This window comes from Gouania willdenowi, chromosome 17 (assembly GCF_900634775.1).
Source record: "Gouania willdenowi chromosome 17, fGouWil2.1, whole genome shotgun sequence".
Classification (NCBI taxonomy): domain Eukaryota; kingdom Metazoa; phylum Chordata; class Actinopteri; order Blenniiformes; family Gobiesocidae; genus Gouania; species Gouania willdenowi.
In genome coordinates this window covers 10,459,601-10,477,182 of record NC_041060.1, presented here as the reverse complement: position 1 = coordinate 10,477,182, position 17,582 = coordinate 10,459,601, and the positions used below count along the sequence as shown (strand labels likewise).

Here is a 17,582-nt window from a genome sequence, read left to right as displayed (position 1 = left end):
TCTTTGAACTTCTTCCTGCTCCTTTCGAGCACAAATGTTTTAGTTTTCTTATTATGTAAAATAAGTGAAATGAAAACCTATAAAGACAAAAACCGAAAGCGCATAAATTGCTCCGTTGATTCGCCACCGTTAAAATTTCTGAAAGCATTTTAACTGAGAAAGTGACCAAGTAGAATATCAACATGTGGTCATTTGATCCATAAAACTCACGGAAACACAACTTCAAATCAAGAGCCCAAAAGTATGAATAGTGTGCCCACTACACATACTTAAAAAAAAAAAATCCCGATATAATATATGTCCGGGTATTTCTTGCATACTCAATCTTTTCATACTATCTAATGTGAACGCACTACATACTCATTTTGACATCGGACTTAGTGTGAGTAGTACGTTAGTGTGACATTTCAAAACACATCCTTGTTCTTTTCTTGGTAGGAGTTAGGTTAAACGGACAGCGAGAAATAGAGGGATAACGCTCAACTCAAAACACTGATTGCTTTTTGGCTTTTTGTGTCAACGGGTAGAGGTGGGGGTTTGCTTGAGTGGACGCAAATTGATTATGGAGGAGGACGAGCAGGACGAAGGGGGAGAAGCTGAGCAGTATTAAAAAGGAAGAGGGTGACGGGGTATGTAGATTACTTTGGCCCCTCGAGCCACTTGATGTGTGTGGGGGACATTGTGGAATTCCATTTGTCATGTTGTGTGTGTGTGTGTGTGTGTGTTGTTTGTGCCTGTGTGCGTGTGCGCATGTGTCCGTGCACATAAAGCTGTGGCCTAAGTACAAATGCCAGAATATGAAGGGACAAGCTGGCATCTGTAATCAAAGAGACACACACACACACACACACACACGCACACACACACACACACACACACACACACACACACACACACACACACACACACACACACACACACACACACACACACACACACACACACACACACACACACACACACACACACACACATTTCCATGCAGCGGGAAAACAGAAAACACATAAGAGCAGATGTTTGCTGAGAAGACTAGACAGATCTGTGGCTCGCACTCGCATCTTGGTTTTCATACCCACACTCCTTTTATTCAGCAATCTCTGCTCATCATTAAAGGCAGATTTACTACAAATTGGACCAAATTCCCACTGTCACTTTCGATAATGGCAGCTACCATGCAGAGCGCCTGTAAAAAAGGAACGACTGTGGGTCTGTGTGCGATTTAAAGAAATGCTTCGTTCACACACAAAACTAAATTCAAACCTGGCCCTAAATTTCTTTCTGAAGCAACATTTTTGCTGGTCTGCTTACTTTCAAAAATTACTTTTCTATCATCCTTCTCCCATGTTATCCTCTTTCCCTTCTTTAGATGACTGTATGGGTTAATGGCAAGTAGGTGAATCAGCCAGGCATGACGTTAGCCGCCATCCCATCTCACCCTGGGATCGCGCTATTTCCTTAAATTACCAGTGAGCACACATGCACACGTCTGTGCACGTGTACATGACCGCATACACAGGATGATAGATCATACACTGGTTCTAATTCTCTAAAATTAAAGATCTACGGTAGTATTTCTATCTGCTTATAGTTTGTGTGATAAAAAGAAAGTTGTTTTCATTTATTTGTAGAAATTCAAACTGGAACTTTAAGTCTAAAAAGAACAATTTTAACATCAATTGTGCTCTAGTTTTTAATATCAGTCCCTACCAGATTTTAACTTAAAAAATTATTGATTTTTTTTAACCATCTTTTGTGTGATTTAGAGGAATTTTGCGGAATTGCTGGTAAGAAATTGCAAGATTTGTGGAAACATTAAAGAATTAAAAATGATTGCATTCATGTGATATAAACAAAGGAAAACTGCAATCCCCTAAAATATACTGTAGATATCTAGAACTGGATTATTTGGCAAATTACATACATTTTCATGTTATCTCTGTCATTTTTACTGTCTCCTGCAGGCCGGATTTGGCCCCCGGGCCTTAAGTTTGACACGTGCTGTAAAGAATAAAAAGTTGAATTTACTTAAAAAATATATAATTGATAAGTAAACTTATATTAACTTATAAGTTAATCAAATGTTATTGATCTAGGTCAACATCACATTTTTTTAATTTATTTATTTATTTATTCATTTTATAAACTTATTATTCTTTACAGTGTATTATAAGAGTCAATGTCCCCCTAACTTAAAATATCCCTATACAACCAAAAATATTTTATTCATGGTATTTTCTTTATCATCTTCTTGTTATACATCCATATTTGCACCCATGAAGTTCGCCCCTTTTTCTTTTAGTTAAGAAAACCTAAAACAGGATATTTTGGCACATTAAAGACTCCAGGGAAAGCGAAGATGGAATATAATGAAGCTGAGATCAAGGTGAAAGAGAACATAGAAATAATGGATGGCCAGTGATATATACAAAAAATGATAAAAAGCAGGAATTTGACAGTAGAGAAACATAGTCGGGGTGGGTTTTTCATACAGACACAGAAGGAGAAGAGGAGGGGGGTGCAGCGCAGGGTAAAAACGTGCAGTAAATGAAGTGTCATTTCCACGAGGGGTGACGCTATTCGTTGCCCTCTTCCTCCAGGTTAATGGGGACTATCATAAAGCTGGGCCGCTAAGGTGGACATCAGGTCACGCAAAAACACACCCACATGTTGGCCACACACACATCGGTACACAAACACACACATACCCATGCACGCAAACTCATTGCCAGGCATGCGATCAAGGTGAAATATGGATCTTAATGGTTGTGTCCCATCGTTAAAAGGGCTTCCAGTTGATTTATCAATCGTAAAACAGCTCGTGCAACTGCCACGACGAGAAGAAGAGGGCGACAGTGAACTCGAGGTCACAAGTTGGAATCCTAATCCCTGTAGGAAACACTTAGCTTTACATTCACAGCGTGCCTCTGCCTTTTATGTAGATTTATGACACAAAAATCTTTTTCAGAAAAAAGAAAAATGAATTACCGAATGTGACATAAAAGCTGAGCTAAGGAACAGGCAATTTTTTTTAATGCCCACATAACATAAATCTTTACACGCAAGAAATGATGTTACTATAGCCTCAAAAGTGTCTCAGCTCAAAAACATTGATGTTTCATTAATATCCAATTAGTTTTTATCTCTAGGCTACTTTGTATTATTCACCATGAGATACTCATTTTTTTAGGATTTGTTACGCAGAATTTTCTGGACGTGGGCTGATCAGTACAACCCATAATCTTAATCATCTTGAGTTAAAAAATATGTCGCAGTTCCTGTAAATACATTTCTATACTATCATCTTCATCAAAGTCAAATCCACTAGCAAAAACATGCACTATCTCTAATGTTTACACTTGTCCTGAATTTGCTTTTGATGCTAAAGTTCCAGCAATTTGATTTTGTCTTCTTTTTAGAAATACTTTGTTAAGGTTTCATTTCTTCAGAAAATTTTTTTCAGGAAATTTACTTTGAAGCTTACTTTGATCTCTTGATAGTCGAAACATATCGGGAGATCAGTTAACTTCAAAGTCAATTTCCTGAAATAAGTTGTCTGAAGAAATGAAAACTTAACAAATAAAATGCTTAAGTAGTTAAGTGAATTTTAGGTGAAAATACACAAAACTACATAAAAGGTTGTGTAGGTTTACCTTAGGCATATGGATGCTAGCCTGTCCATCTCTGTCTCCATGTGTTCTTGCAATTCTCCGGGCCTGAGCAGCACTTGGCAGATGGGGCAAACTGGAGCCTGGCTGTCATACAGGGACATCTTCTTTTTACCTGGAGACAAGAACAAAGCAAGACCCAGAAAGTTATATATACAGTATATATATACTGTATATATATAAAAAAACACAGGTGGAGTTTGAGATTCTTGCGGGGGGGGGGAAAAAATAGTATTAAACATATAGATCGTCTCGAGATTTGTGCCAACCACAATGTGTGTAACATATACAATAATGCAAAAATTCACTATAAAATTAGGCCGGCGGCTGCTTTCTGCTTCATTTTTGCTGCAATACCATACATGAACAGAAGAAGAACCAACCTAAAGTATCAAAAGTTTGGGACCATTTCACTGAAAACTTATACTACACACTTGATGTAGAAATACATACTGTTTTATGGCACTTAAATTATTTGTATACTATATACATTATATTAAGAATTGTATTTTTTTTTAATGCAATTGGGAAAACTGTAATGAAAACTTTTGATCACGGGGGATCAATCCTCCCCCTGCCCCCGCGCAAACTCCTTGTATGAAATAAACATTATGCAGTAAGTTGGAATACACATAAAAAGTGCACGTTTTGTTTTAAATATGCTGCTGATTATGTTTTTTGTGTGTGATTGTTAGCATTGCCGTCTCGTAGAAATGATTAATATCAAATAAGGTGTGCGAATAGTTAGCCCGATAATTTAATTCAGCTTGAACCCATGCTCTCAATTATAGTAAGTCATCTGCATGTTGATGTGCACTGCGGTTGAAGTTTTTTTTATTCAATTAAACACATGCAGAGAAAAAACAAGTAAAAGCTGCACAGTCTCTGCTGTTGTAATGTGGTGTTCAGGTCAAAGCATGAGATGGATTTGGAGGGTGGCGGATGAGGGGTGTAAGTAAAGCGGGGGCCTGTCATGGATGAGATAATGCTGTATGGAGTCTGCCAGCACTACCTCACTTCATTGTCCTTGATCAGCAGGGCACAGGGTGGGGGCCCACCTGTTTGTGTGTTGGTGTGTCTGCTGTGCACGTGAGCCTCTTTGTTTGTGTCCCACACCAGCACAAAAGCCTCAAGTGTGTGTATGTGTGTGTACAGACGCACACATCCTACCTTTCAGAGTTTACCTCTGCATTTGTACGAGCTGGTTTAAAAATAGGCTCTATTGTAATATATCACTGCCTAATGTCGGCGAACGCTTCCTGATTTCCTGTATTTAGCCGATCGAATGTGTTGTTTTAGCCCATGAACAATAAGGCATCCTGTTTGGACTGCGACAAAAGGGGGGTCGGGGGGATCCGATCTTCCTCATGCACTCACAAAATTTCACACACATGCTACTTACACAAGCTACCATCATCACCATCATTAACCCTCCTATTATCCTCAAATATTACAAACGCATTTCACCCTTGGGGGTAAATCTGACCCCAGGGAGATTTGCCTCCAGAAAATGAATTTCAGAGTGAGGATATAATTTTAGAGTAACAATACTTTGAATGTAACTGATGTTTTGTACAACGGTACAAAGAGTTTATAGCTATTGTTAAATTCCAACTATTGTCCCTATAGTATAGCACTAAAATATATATGTAAAGATGCTAAAACAAAACAAAAAATGAATACAAAATGACTCCAAAAAACACAAAAACCAAACAAAATTACACAAAAATGAACAACAAAATGATTTCAAAAACACACAAAATGACAAGAAAAACAAAACAAAAAAACCCCACAAAATTACAAGACAAATTACAAAAAATATACAAAATTACAGGAAAAATTACAAAATTACACAAAATATATACAAAATTACAAAAAAATATACACAATTACACAAAAATTTACAAAATAGCTCCAAAAACACACAAAACGACACAAACAGGACAGAACATTATGCAAAATGACAGAAAAAATATATAGAAAGACAACAAAAATACAGAAAAATAAAAAAATTTTTAACCAAAATATACAAAATGACTAATGCTATATGAATTAAAAGCTAGTACAATGTTAATTGACCTTTAGTAATTGAGAACGTAATTTTAATGGATTTTCAGGGGAAAAATTATAATTGTAACTTATTTGTAATTGGAAAAAAATGATGGGTATTGTAATCATAATTGAATTGTACGGTAATTGAATATGGATAATTGAAAATGTAATTGTAATTGTAATTGAAAAATGTAATTGTAATTAAAAAATGTAATTGTAATTCAAAAATGTAATTGTAATTCAAAAATGTAATTGACCCCATCTCTGGTAGTATGGTCACACATACACACAGATACACAAACACACATATTCATGCCCATGGTTTGGGAAAGTTTGCATGTGTATCAATCAACACATGATGCACCTGCAGGTGTGGGGATGTAAGGTTACACACAGACAAGACAAGTTGTACACAGCTACAACAGCTTGGGGTCAAATTGACACCAGAGGAAAACCAATGTGCAATATGTTCATCACAATGAAAATTGCATGCTTAATCAAAAGTCATGAAATGTGAAGCAAAAAAAAAGTTAACTATTATTTTTTGGAATTATAAAGATAAAATAGGGTCAAATTGACCCCAGGGTCAAAAGATATTAAATTATCATAAAAAAGGAAACAAATACAAACACTTTCAAATATGTTCACGCCTCAAATGATTTTTCATTTCTAATATTAAACTTCCGTCCTTTTAGCTTTCCTTATAATTTTCAATTGGCTTTCTTTCTTCTGGATCCTTTCTTCCCTTATAACTTCCTGCACCTATGTTTACTTTTTCCTCCTCCCCTCTCCATTTGCCTTTCTATACATCTTTCTCTTTTTCACACACACACACACACATGCACACACACACCCACCCACACACACACACACACCTAAACACAAGCGCACTCAGCCCTTCTCCCATTTTATTGCTTTGACAAGATAATTTAAGTCATACTGAAGCCATTGACATCCGCCACAGCAAACAAAGGAAGATCCAATCCTCATCTACCACTGCCAAAAAGGGGGGCTGCTTCAATTCTACAGACAAACACACACACACACACACACACATAGAGGCTGCGAACACACAAACACACAAGCATATGCATAGACATACACCTACACTTGATTATCATTGCTCACCCATTATGTAGGAGATTGTATTTTGCTTGTTTTGCATGTAGTTTTGGCAATTCAATGAATTTATTTCTGTTGTTGTGACTGCGTTGTGTTTTCAAACATCAAAATCTCACCATCAGAGAAAATACACACTTGTCAAGGGAAGAAAGGTGTAAAAATCAACATTTACGGTAGGTATTTATGAATAAATGAACCAATCAAAAACTGTCCCATCTGATTTTGCTTTTTTTTTTTTCCTCCCCTGTCTGCACATATGAGAAGATACATTTACATAAAACAAAATGTACCATGTTGGCTATACTTGAATACCTGTCAGGCAAAACAAGTTATTACACAAGCTTTTATTTTTGAAGTGTTTGTTGGTTAAAATTTGGTTTCATTTAAACACCTGTCATCACTTTTAATAATTTTTTTTCTCCCCCTTTCTGATCTTCTCCTTCCCAATTCAGCTGTCACCAGCTCTCACCTTTTCTTGTCATTCACACTCCTCACGGTGCTTTCCCTTTTTCCTTTCTCTGTTTATCCCTCTCTTTGTCAAACGCTCCCTGAGGAAAGTGAGTGATGGGGGGAGGCGAGAGGACAGATAAATCCAGGGGAGGAGGAGAAGAAGAGGAGGCGGGGTGTCGATGTGATGCGATGTCGCACACCAGGCTTGTCAGCCCCCTTAAAGATGATTAATGTTGGAACAACACACACAAACACACACTCAACCTGCTCTGGACCTCACATCTCAAACACACACACACACACACACACACACACGCCCTGCAGCGCAACAAGGGAGCGTTTAATCTGGAGAAGCTGGAGAAAAGGCACCAGAGAGAGATGGAGGGTGAGGGGAGAAGGGGGAGGTGAGAGGACAGCTGGACAATAACAAGGAAATAGGCCTGACACGACTTCTTAGTGTGGAGATTCCTCCCTGAAACCACGGATGGATGGATGGATGAGAGAAAAGAGGTGTGCATCTCCCAGACAGCCATGATGAAATATTGGTGGGATCCCCCCTAATGTGCCAAGATGGATTATCTCATCTCTCTTTCTCTTGATCTACTAGTTCTTGTTTATATCAGAAAACTTAAAATACTGAGTTAAAGCAGGAAACATCAGACTTTTCACGTGTTCTTGTTGTCATTTTGAGTTTTTTGGATTCATTTAGTGGATTTTTGGCTATAATTCAAGTATTTTGGAGCATTTTTGCTCATCTTTTGGTGTGTTTTTGGAGCCATTTTGTGTATTCACGTGTGCTTCAGAAGTCATTTTGTGTGTTCGTGAGTTTTTTTGGTTTCCACTCTAACTTATTTACCGACCCCTTTTTCTCTTGTCTGACTCAACCGCATGAAGTCCTTGATTTCTTTATTGTAATGACTGTGAAACAGACAGAATCTGAGTACACAAAATACTAACCAAAACACACAGAAAACACAGAAATGCAATGTAATGGTTATTCAAACACAGGAAAGGGTTAAGGACAGCATGCTTATTAGGCATGGTGAAAAACCCTCAACATTAAGTGATTAATCAGGATTTTTTTATTGCTGATTATGAATCGATTCTCTAATTTCCAAATTATACACCAGTTTTAGGGCGAAGTACACACTTTAAAATATACATATATACTGTACGTATTATCTCTACACCTTTTCAACTCTTCAGTTTATCTCATTTTGTATCATTGCTAATATAATACAAAAAACATAAACTGTGCAAAATAGGATACTAAAGGAGCCGGTTGGCTGGCTTGTTTTTTTGCGCACACAAAGAAAAATATAAAAAAATAAAACATGTAAAGTAGGTGAAGATATGCACACACCAATAACCAAGAAATAAAAATAAGAAATAAGGATACCTATTTAACTTAATTTATGGTTTTTAACATGTTTCAAACAACAACAAGAACACATATCGGTTATTTAATATCGGTGGAAAAACCAATAGCTTACTGATGTCAACCAATATCAAATTTTTTGGTAAGTATTGGCCGATAATATCGCCCATCTCTAGTTATTAGCATTCTAACACCAAATTCATCAGAAAATATCGAATGGTTTTGTATAAAAGGCACTGAGCCATTTTAAAACGAGGCCCATCACACATATGAACACAAATAGACGGGCATTGATGGCAGCAAGACAGAAAGCGGGATTATATGGAAAAGTGGAGAGCAAAGAGAAGAAATACTCCTTTGTTTCTCCAGTTTGAACTGTTGTTTTAGAAATGTGCTGCTTGTGCATTTATTTCTTATTCATTCTCCAAAACAGGTGAGTTTTCAGTGGTTCCATTAGTATCAGAAGGATTTTATCCAACGTCAGTAATCATGAAACAAATTGACCTTCTTTTGAAGTTCCCATCCTCCATCTTCAATCACAAGATTTTCCACCTCTCTCTCCCAGTTCCTCGGTGCCTCTCTCTCCTCTCCCTCCCTCACTCGCTTTGGTCCAGATGAAGTGAGAATCAATAGATCGTAGATAGCGCTGGCTCACAGTCACTGACTACAATGAGCTGAGGTAAAAGGCCACCTCCAGAGAGGACAGGGATTGTCAGCTCAATACTCGCTTTCAATGGGGCCAGAGATAAAACACCATTTGGGGTGTCCTCACGGCTCAATGGGCTAAGAGGCAAAGCATGTACTCACAACACTGTGCATGGGTCCAAATCCCACTTAATGACCAGTATTGCGTATCATCCCCTTCGCCTCTATTCGGCGGCTCCTGTCCATCATTCTTCAAAAGAAGAAAGATTCATGTACACCAAACTTTTCGTTAGAGCCAAATTTACTTTTATTTTAATTCCTATATTTGGTCAGTATGATATATATTTTTAGTCGTCTAGGGCACATGTGTAAAACTCAAGGCCTGGGGGCCAAATACGGCCCTTTAGATCATCCAATTTGGCCCGCAGAAGAAAGTAAAAAATGAGAGAAAACACAATAATTATTGTGTAAATTACCAAATAATCTAGTTGTAGATATCTCAAATTCACCAATTCAATAAAACTCTACAATATTTCTAGGGGCTTGCATTTTTCCTTTGTTTAGATCGCATGAATGCAGTCATTCTTAATGCAAATTGTGGAAAGAACTCTCAATTTTCCCACACAAACAATTCCACACAAGAAATTGGTTACAAAATCAAGAATTTTGAAAACTAAGGTACAATGATGATAAAATTGTTCTTTTCCCCCCCACCTAAAATCTTTGACATCTCTGATCTAGGACATAAATGTGAGTTATTTCCATTAAAGTTTTAATAGTTTGAATCCCCATCATCTCGATCCATTACCTGTCTTTTTACGTTTTCTATAAAGAAATGGATTGACTTGTAAATTATACACGCAATCAGCTAATGAGATCTAAGGATGTAAAATGGATTCAAGCACAACAACATGAGTGGGTAAAAAGGAGGCTCCAGTTTATTGCCTGTTACACACACACACGCACACACACACATGGTAGGTTTTGGGACAATGCACGTGAGCAAATGGATTTACCAAGTGTCAACATTTGTGTCCTTGAACAACTGTCTTCTTTCTACACGTGTAGACACATCCACACATTTCCATTAGTTCTCCTTGTTGTTCCCCCGAAATGAGTTTTTTTTTTTGACATGCATCAAGTGTTTATACAGGCTACCCCTCTTTTTTCCTCCTCTTTTCCCTCCTCTTCCACTTCCTTTCCCCCCTCTCCCTTCTTTACTTGCCTGGCCGGTTAGCTATAACGCCCGCCAACATCGGTAAACAAGGAAATCTCTCAGCCGAAGCCCAGCGTGTAACCGCATTATCGCGCCCGATAACCTCTTCAAATAATGTGCGATAAGGGGAATTTGATTTGATTCACAGAAGGGAAAGAGGGCCACTTCTGCTCCCATTCCCCCCTCCCTCCAATCCTTTTCCTTCCTTTATTTCCTTCCTTTATTTCCCATCCCTTCACCTCCACCATATTCGCCTCTTCTTCTATTCACTTAGCCCGAGGGTCCAGGCCCTCCTCCTCCTTCTCCACCTCCACTTCTCATTGCATTCTCATGTTTTTCACCAACGACACCGTCTTCCATCCGCAATCAAATAAATCCCACTTGAAATGTCAGCTTTCATTTTCACTCAGCCCCTTTATTCTCGCGAACCGATGCAAGGTGAAGTGAGCAGGGCCTTCGTAATGGCATCATCTCCATAATGGCAAATATGAGTCTTTTAAAGCCCGAAACCAGGAGCCACGTTGACTGACCCAGAGTTTGCGGGATTTAGGGGAAGAATAGCCCCCCTAGGATCAAAAGTTTGTATAACAGTTTTCCCAAATTCATTCATTCATTCAAAAAAAAAAAAATGAATATAATGTACATAATATACAATATACTGTGCCATAAATCACAGTGACTGAAATACACAAAAAACTATATGAATTCATTTGTTGTAGATTGTGTAATGTATTTGTTGTAATATAAGTTTTCAGTGAAATGGTCCCAGACTTCTGAGACTTTAGGTTGGTTCTTCTTCTGTTGCGCAATGTTCACAATGTAAATGGTGAAGCGACACAGAGCCCAGCAGTTCATGTATGGTACTGCAGCAAAAATGAAGCAAAAACTAACAGATGGCCTGATTTTATCATTGATTTACAATATTAATCAAAAAAATAGGATTTTTAATGACACGGTCAGCAGTTTTCAATCAATCAATCAATCTTTTATTTGTATAGCGCCGAATCATAACCAATGGTATCTCAAGACACTTTACAGTAGAGCAGTCTTAAGGACGGACTCTTCATTTTATGGATACACACATATGCATATATACGTATATACACATACATATGTATCCCACACCCAACATGAATTCATCATGGCGGCAAGGAAAACCTTCTGTTAAGCAGCAGGAACCTTGTGTGGATCCCATTCCTATGATGAACAGCCATCCACGTTATGCTGTGTTGGGTGTGTGCGCTGAGACTGTGTAACTCCACACTAAGGATCCCACGGACCTGCAAGACAAAAGCCAGAAGGAGTACAGGAGCAAACACACAAGGGAAGAAGCAGACATAGAGGGAGTGTTTGAGAGAGGAATGGGACCCTCTCCGGTCCCTCTCTAACCTAAATGACCTCTCTCTTAACGCCCTCTTCAACCTCTCTCCAACCGAGCATGCCAGACCCCCCCACCGGCAGTCTATGCCTATTGCATCTTAACTATGAGCTATGAGCTGGTTCCTAACTAAATGCTTTACCAAAGAGGAATGTTTTGAGCCTAACCTTAAAGGTAGAGAGGGTGTCTGCCCCCCGAACCGTGGTTGGTAGATGGTTCCAGAGAAGCGGGGCCTGATAACTGAAAGCTCTTCCTCCTATACTACTTTTAGAGACAAATGGAACAACGAGTAGTCCAGCATTTTGAGAGCGTAGTGTTCTGGGAGGATTGTATTGCACTACAAGCTCCTTGAGATAGACTGGTGCCTGTCCATTTAGGGCTTTATAAGTGAGAAGAAGAATCTTGAATTCTATTCTATATTTTATGGGAAGGCTAATACAGGAGTAATGTGATCTCTTCTCCTAGTTTTAGTCAGTACACGTGCTGCAGCATTTTGAACCAGCTGAAGTGTCTTAAGCGACTTGCTCGGGCAGCCTGCTAAAAGAGAATTACAATAATCCAGTCTAGAGGTAACAAAAGCATGGACTAGCTTTTCGGCGTCGTCCTGAGACAGGATAGATCTGATTTTAGCAATGTTACGGAGATGAAAGAAGGCAGTTCTTGAAGTTTGTTTTATGTGAGAGTTGAAGGATAAATCCTGATCAAATAGCACCCCAAGGTTTCTAACAGTTGTGCTTCGTGCCAGAGTAATGCCATCTAGGGCAGTTAGGCTAGCATAGGTTTCTCTAAGGTGTCGTCGGCCCAGTACAATGACCTCAGTCTTGTCTGAGTTAAGAAGAAGAACATTTTGGTCCATCCAGTTTTACTGTGTTTTGGACTGAATGCTGGGATTCGAATGTCTTAGGAAGATTTTGAGATCACTGTTGATGGAATATGTGTATTCAGTCAGACTTTGCATCGCTTTAAAGGTGAGGAGTGCTGGCTTGTTTATGTTGCCATTTTTTTCCCCAAGTTTGACAAAATAATTGACTGTTTGCTGTGATGGTTGTTTCTTAGAATGGTTCATATGGTTAAAAGATTACAAACAAACAAAAACAAAAAATGGAGGATTCTAAGCTTTCAAACGGTATATGATACTTGTGATTAGGAATGTGATGATATCTCGACACGGTGCTATATCACAATATTTTTTCGCACGATCGATTATTGATATGCTAGCGCTAAGTATCACATTTTTTTCAAAACCTTTTCTGCTTATTCACTAAAATGTGCAGGCAGGTCTTCACAGAAATGTTGTCACTGTTTGTTGAAGGAACCAATATATTGTTTACTGGAATATTGCACTATAATGGTGTCACTGGTAAGAGAGACCCTATTTTTTGTTTACAGAAAGCACTATTGGAGATACTTATTCATTTACATTGGTATGTTGACACTTATTTACAAAAATGTGGCACTAAAATAGTGTCACTGTTCATAGGACACTTTTTCAATTTATTGTCTTTCGGAGATATAAAATAAAAATTGTATTTTTTACACTTAATCTTTTTTTTCTTATGTCATAGATTATCGTAGATTGATTTCTGACCAATATATCGATAATCGCAGTATCGTGAGTTTTGTATCGCGTGTCGTACCCAGAGGTTCCCACCCCTACTTGTGATCTCCTGCTGTATTTGAGAAGCATTTCATCTGTGTGTTCTATGTTACACGCATTGTGGTTGGCGCAAATCTGGACACCGTCTATATATTTAAATCTATTTTTTTGCAAGAATCTCAAACTCCGCCTATGCACGATAACGTAGAAAGGATGAGCAAAATCAAAGTGTGGAGCCTCCTCCGGTGATAGGTTTTTTATTTTTATTTATTTTATAAGTGAGCTGTGATTTAAGCAGTCAGGACACAATACTGATCACTCCTACAGCGTGTGTGTGTTTGTAACTCTGTGTGTGTGTGTGTGTGTGTGTGTGTGTGTGTGTAGAATAGATGGATTTGTGTGGCTCATTCAGAGGACATTTGATGAAATGGAACGGGGGTCAACTTCATGTGTGTTTCCTCTGTCTGTCTGTCAGTGTGTGTGTGTGTGTGTCTGACAGTGATGCATGGCGCTTTTAAATAGCACTCCTCCACGCCCTGCTCAAAACTCATCACCAGGCTCTTTCACTATCCCTCCCCTGCGCTCCCTGGGGTTGTCACTTTTAAGAAAAGCAAATGAAATGTCGGCGACACCGAAGTGCAGGGTTGAAGAGATGCTTGTATTAAAGGATACAAGAAGTGCACGACTGTGTGGGATAGTGTATGTGCACGAATCGACATTGCCAAAATAAATAAATATGTGAAACAAAAGGGATTTCATTCTGTGATGATTATTAACAAAAAAAAAATCCAAAATGAATAAAGATAATTGTTAATAATGTTAATTTTGACAGTAAATTTTGATTTAGTTTTAGTCATAGTCTTTTGACTACAATGCTAAATTCAATTACCCATGATCAACCTGTACAAACATATATAAATGTGTTTGTTAAATACAATATAACGTAACACACAGACAGATTCCATGTGATTGGTCTGATTGGATTTTGTGCCATGTGACGAAAATATAGTTTTGTTTTGATTGGTTAATGGAAATATTAATACATTTCGATAGTTTTCATTCACATGCATTTTTTCCAGTAATATTTTAGTTTTCATTTTGAAAACATATAGCTTTCATTCACATAGATATTTTTTTATTAGTAATAGTCTAATTATTGTCGCGAAAATTAGAAAAGTCTAAGCCCCCAAGAGACACAACCCATAAATCATCACCAGCCTTTTTTTTTTTTTAAACCTACGCTGATAAATGTTCATCTGATGATCTCAGCACGTGCGTGTGTGTGTGCGTGTGTGTGTGTGTGTGCGTGTGTGTGTGTGTATAGTCAAGTGTTTTTTTAGCGTGGGTAATGTTGCTTTTACCCCTGGGATCTCGCCATACGTGTGTAATGCTAGCGAGGTTATCTTTGACTACTGACAGCCGTTTATTCAATCAATCACCTCATCACAGTGTGTGTGTGTGTGTGTGTGTGTGTGTGTGTGTGTGTACACACACGTGCACACAAATGTTAATATAAGTGTATTGGAGACACAGTGTTGAGAGGAAGAAGAAGTAAATTAATGGAGCATTAACCAAGCACCGTCCCACAGGAAACAGCTACAGGCAAGAATGCAATTTATGACCTTTATCCAGAGGTGAAAGTAATGGATTACAAATACTCACGTGACTGTAATTGAGTTGGTTTTGAGGGTACTTGTTCTTTTTTGAGTATATTTATAAATCAGTAACTTTACTTGTGCTTAAGTATGTTTTAAAAGAAGTAAAGTCATTCTTTACATTTCTACTCCCAACCGTTAATGAATAAATTATGTTTTCTTTGTTTTAAGATCATCAACGAACATTGGGAAACTACAAAAAAGTTAAATGACCAGACAAACAAACACAAAACATCTGTTTTAGAGTTCACAAATATACTGTACTATACTTGGAGCCTGAGCATTTTTTTTTTTTTTTAATTTTGAATTGAAATAATTGGTGTAATTTAAAAAAAAAAGATTTGTACATTTTGACAAACCTCTTTTTACGAGATGTTTACTGTGAGCAAGGGAACCATGGCAAAATGTATTACCAAAAATAAACATGAGAGGTGAAACTAACTAGTAACTTTTACTTTGAGTACTATATAATTGAGATACTTTTTTACTTCTACTTGAGTATTTTATGTATGACTTACTTGTACTTGAGTACATTTTCAATCAAGTATCAGTACTTCTACTTGAGTATGCAATGTAACAGATTACTTGATTTATTTTAAAACATACTTAAGTACAAGTACAATTGCTGATTTAGAAATATACTCCAAAAAAGTACGCATAAAAACAACTCAATTACAGTAATGTGAGTACTTGTAATCCATTACTTTCACCTCTGCTTGTACTTCATCTCGAATGGCATGATGGATTCTTATAATTAAGAGACGTTCCCAACACAGAGACACATTCTAGCCGCCGCCGACCTCTGCCCTGTCACCGCTCACTAACTCCTCCATTTTTCCGGGCTCAGCTGCACAGAGGAGGGAAGTATTTGTAATGCGGCGGCAGTGTGTAGGCGTACAGCCTGTCGCCACTCATTTCCATCCCAAAGGGCCAAATCATGCCAAGAGCACGCCGTGTCAGTGGACATCAGCAGGTTTCAAACAGACATCCTGAGTCAGCTTTAACAAGCCCACACAAACATGACTCGTACGTGTGTGGATGTGTCGGCTATTTATATATATATATATCTACATTTGCAGAGTCTTTTAACCCTCCTATTTTCCTCAAATATTACCATCACATTTTATCCCTGGGGTCAATCTGACCCCAGGGATATTTGCCTACAGAAAAATGATTTTCAGAAAATTGTTGACCCAAGTTTTTGTGTCAGACACTTTGTTTATTTGTTGTTGAATACATAAATAAGCCATTGATAATGAAACCTTGACCTGTTCTCTAGCACCACCGTCAGGCCAAACTTTTAAAATTAGAATTAATTTATCTTGAATAGTTTTCATTCAAATTTTCCTCAAGATTATGAACCCTTGTGGTGATGATATGACGTTTCCTGCAGCACCACCATCAGGTCAAACTTTCAGTTTTGTAATATTGTACTATTTTCTAATTTGGGGTTCACATTCATGACTCTCATACAATGAACCATATGGATTGATGTTGGTGACCCCATCCGTTCCTCTCATAAACATATTTATCTACTTGTTTTTATCTCTTTTTTGTAACATATTTAAGGTTATTCACTATAAAGTCCTCTGTCTCACATATTCTCCTCTACGTCACTTTCACTGCGTTCACTGTGAAAGAGCTGTTCCAAAACCTCATTGACGATAAACCTTTTCCTACAGGACATTTTTAAGAGAGAGAGCAGATTACAATACACACAGAGCACAATTAGGAATGATGTGGATAAAAGCCTGCCATGCACTCTTTTATATGTATGCATGAACCACCAATGTCCACACATTGGTAGACAGACAAGTTTTATGCAGCTAAAGCAGCTTGGGATCAAATTGACCCCAGAGGAACACCAATGCATGTAATATGTGTTCAGCACATTGAAAACATATAATCATGATCATTTTATGCTTAATCAATTGTACCCATCAAATTATGAAAAGTCTTATAAATAGTCAACTATTGTTTTTTGAATAATAAACAATGGATGGGGTCAAATTGACCCCCAAGGATAATAGGAGGGTTAAGCACATAATGCCACAACATGTTTGCATAAAAAAGGTTTTATTTTGAAAGAATTGTCTTTTTTCCCATTGCTTTGATTCCTCTCATTCCCTGCTGCTCTTATTTGGTCTAGTGCTTGAATTAATTACCATAGCCAATTAACACAAGATTGGCTGATGTTTTAACTAATTAGCTTTAATGAGAGTGCCGTGGCTGCCTGCACTGTGTTAATTGAAAGCCGACAGCAGAGGAGGCGGTCTGTGAAGGCACAGCACAAGAGCAAACGTGAAAGGACGGATGATTGGATAAATGGATGGACGGCGTACACCGGAACTTTTGCATTTCCACACTATTTGGCATTGATCGTATTCAGATCAGATAGAAGCACAATAAATGATTTTTGTGGCT

At 37.9% G+C, this 17,582-nt stretch overlaps 1 protein-coding gene across 4 annotated transcripts in view; it reads right to left on the bottom strand.

The window, feature by feature from the left end:
• The window catches only part of rnf220a (ring finger protein 220a), a 180,687-nt gene that overhangs the window by 39,580 nt on the left and 123,525 nt on the right, over nucleotides 1-17,582 (bottom strand). For 3 of the 4 annotated variants that reach the window (XM_028472205.1, XM_028472204.1, XM_028472206.1), the window contains one exon: nucleotides 3,651-3,780. In XM_028472205.1, coding sequence (XP_028328006.1) covers nucleotides 3,651-3,780 — 130 coding nt within the window. Of the gene's footprint in view, nucleotides 1-3,650; nucleotides 3,781-7,308; nucleotides 7,337-17,582 lie in introns of those variants that run through there. The other variant, XM_028472203.1, reaches the window with a different exon arrangement.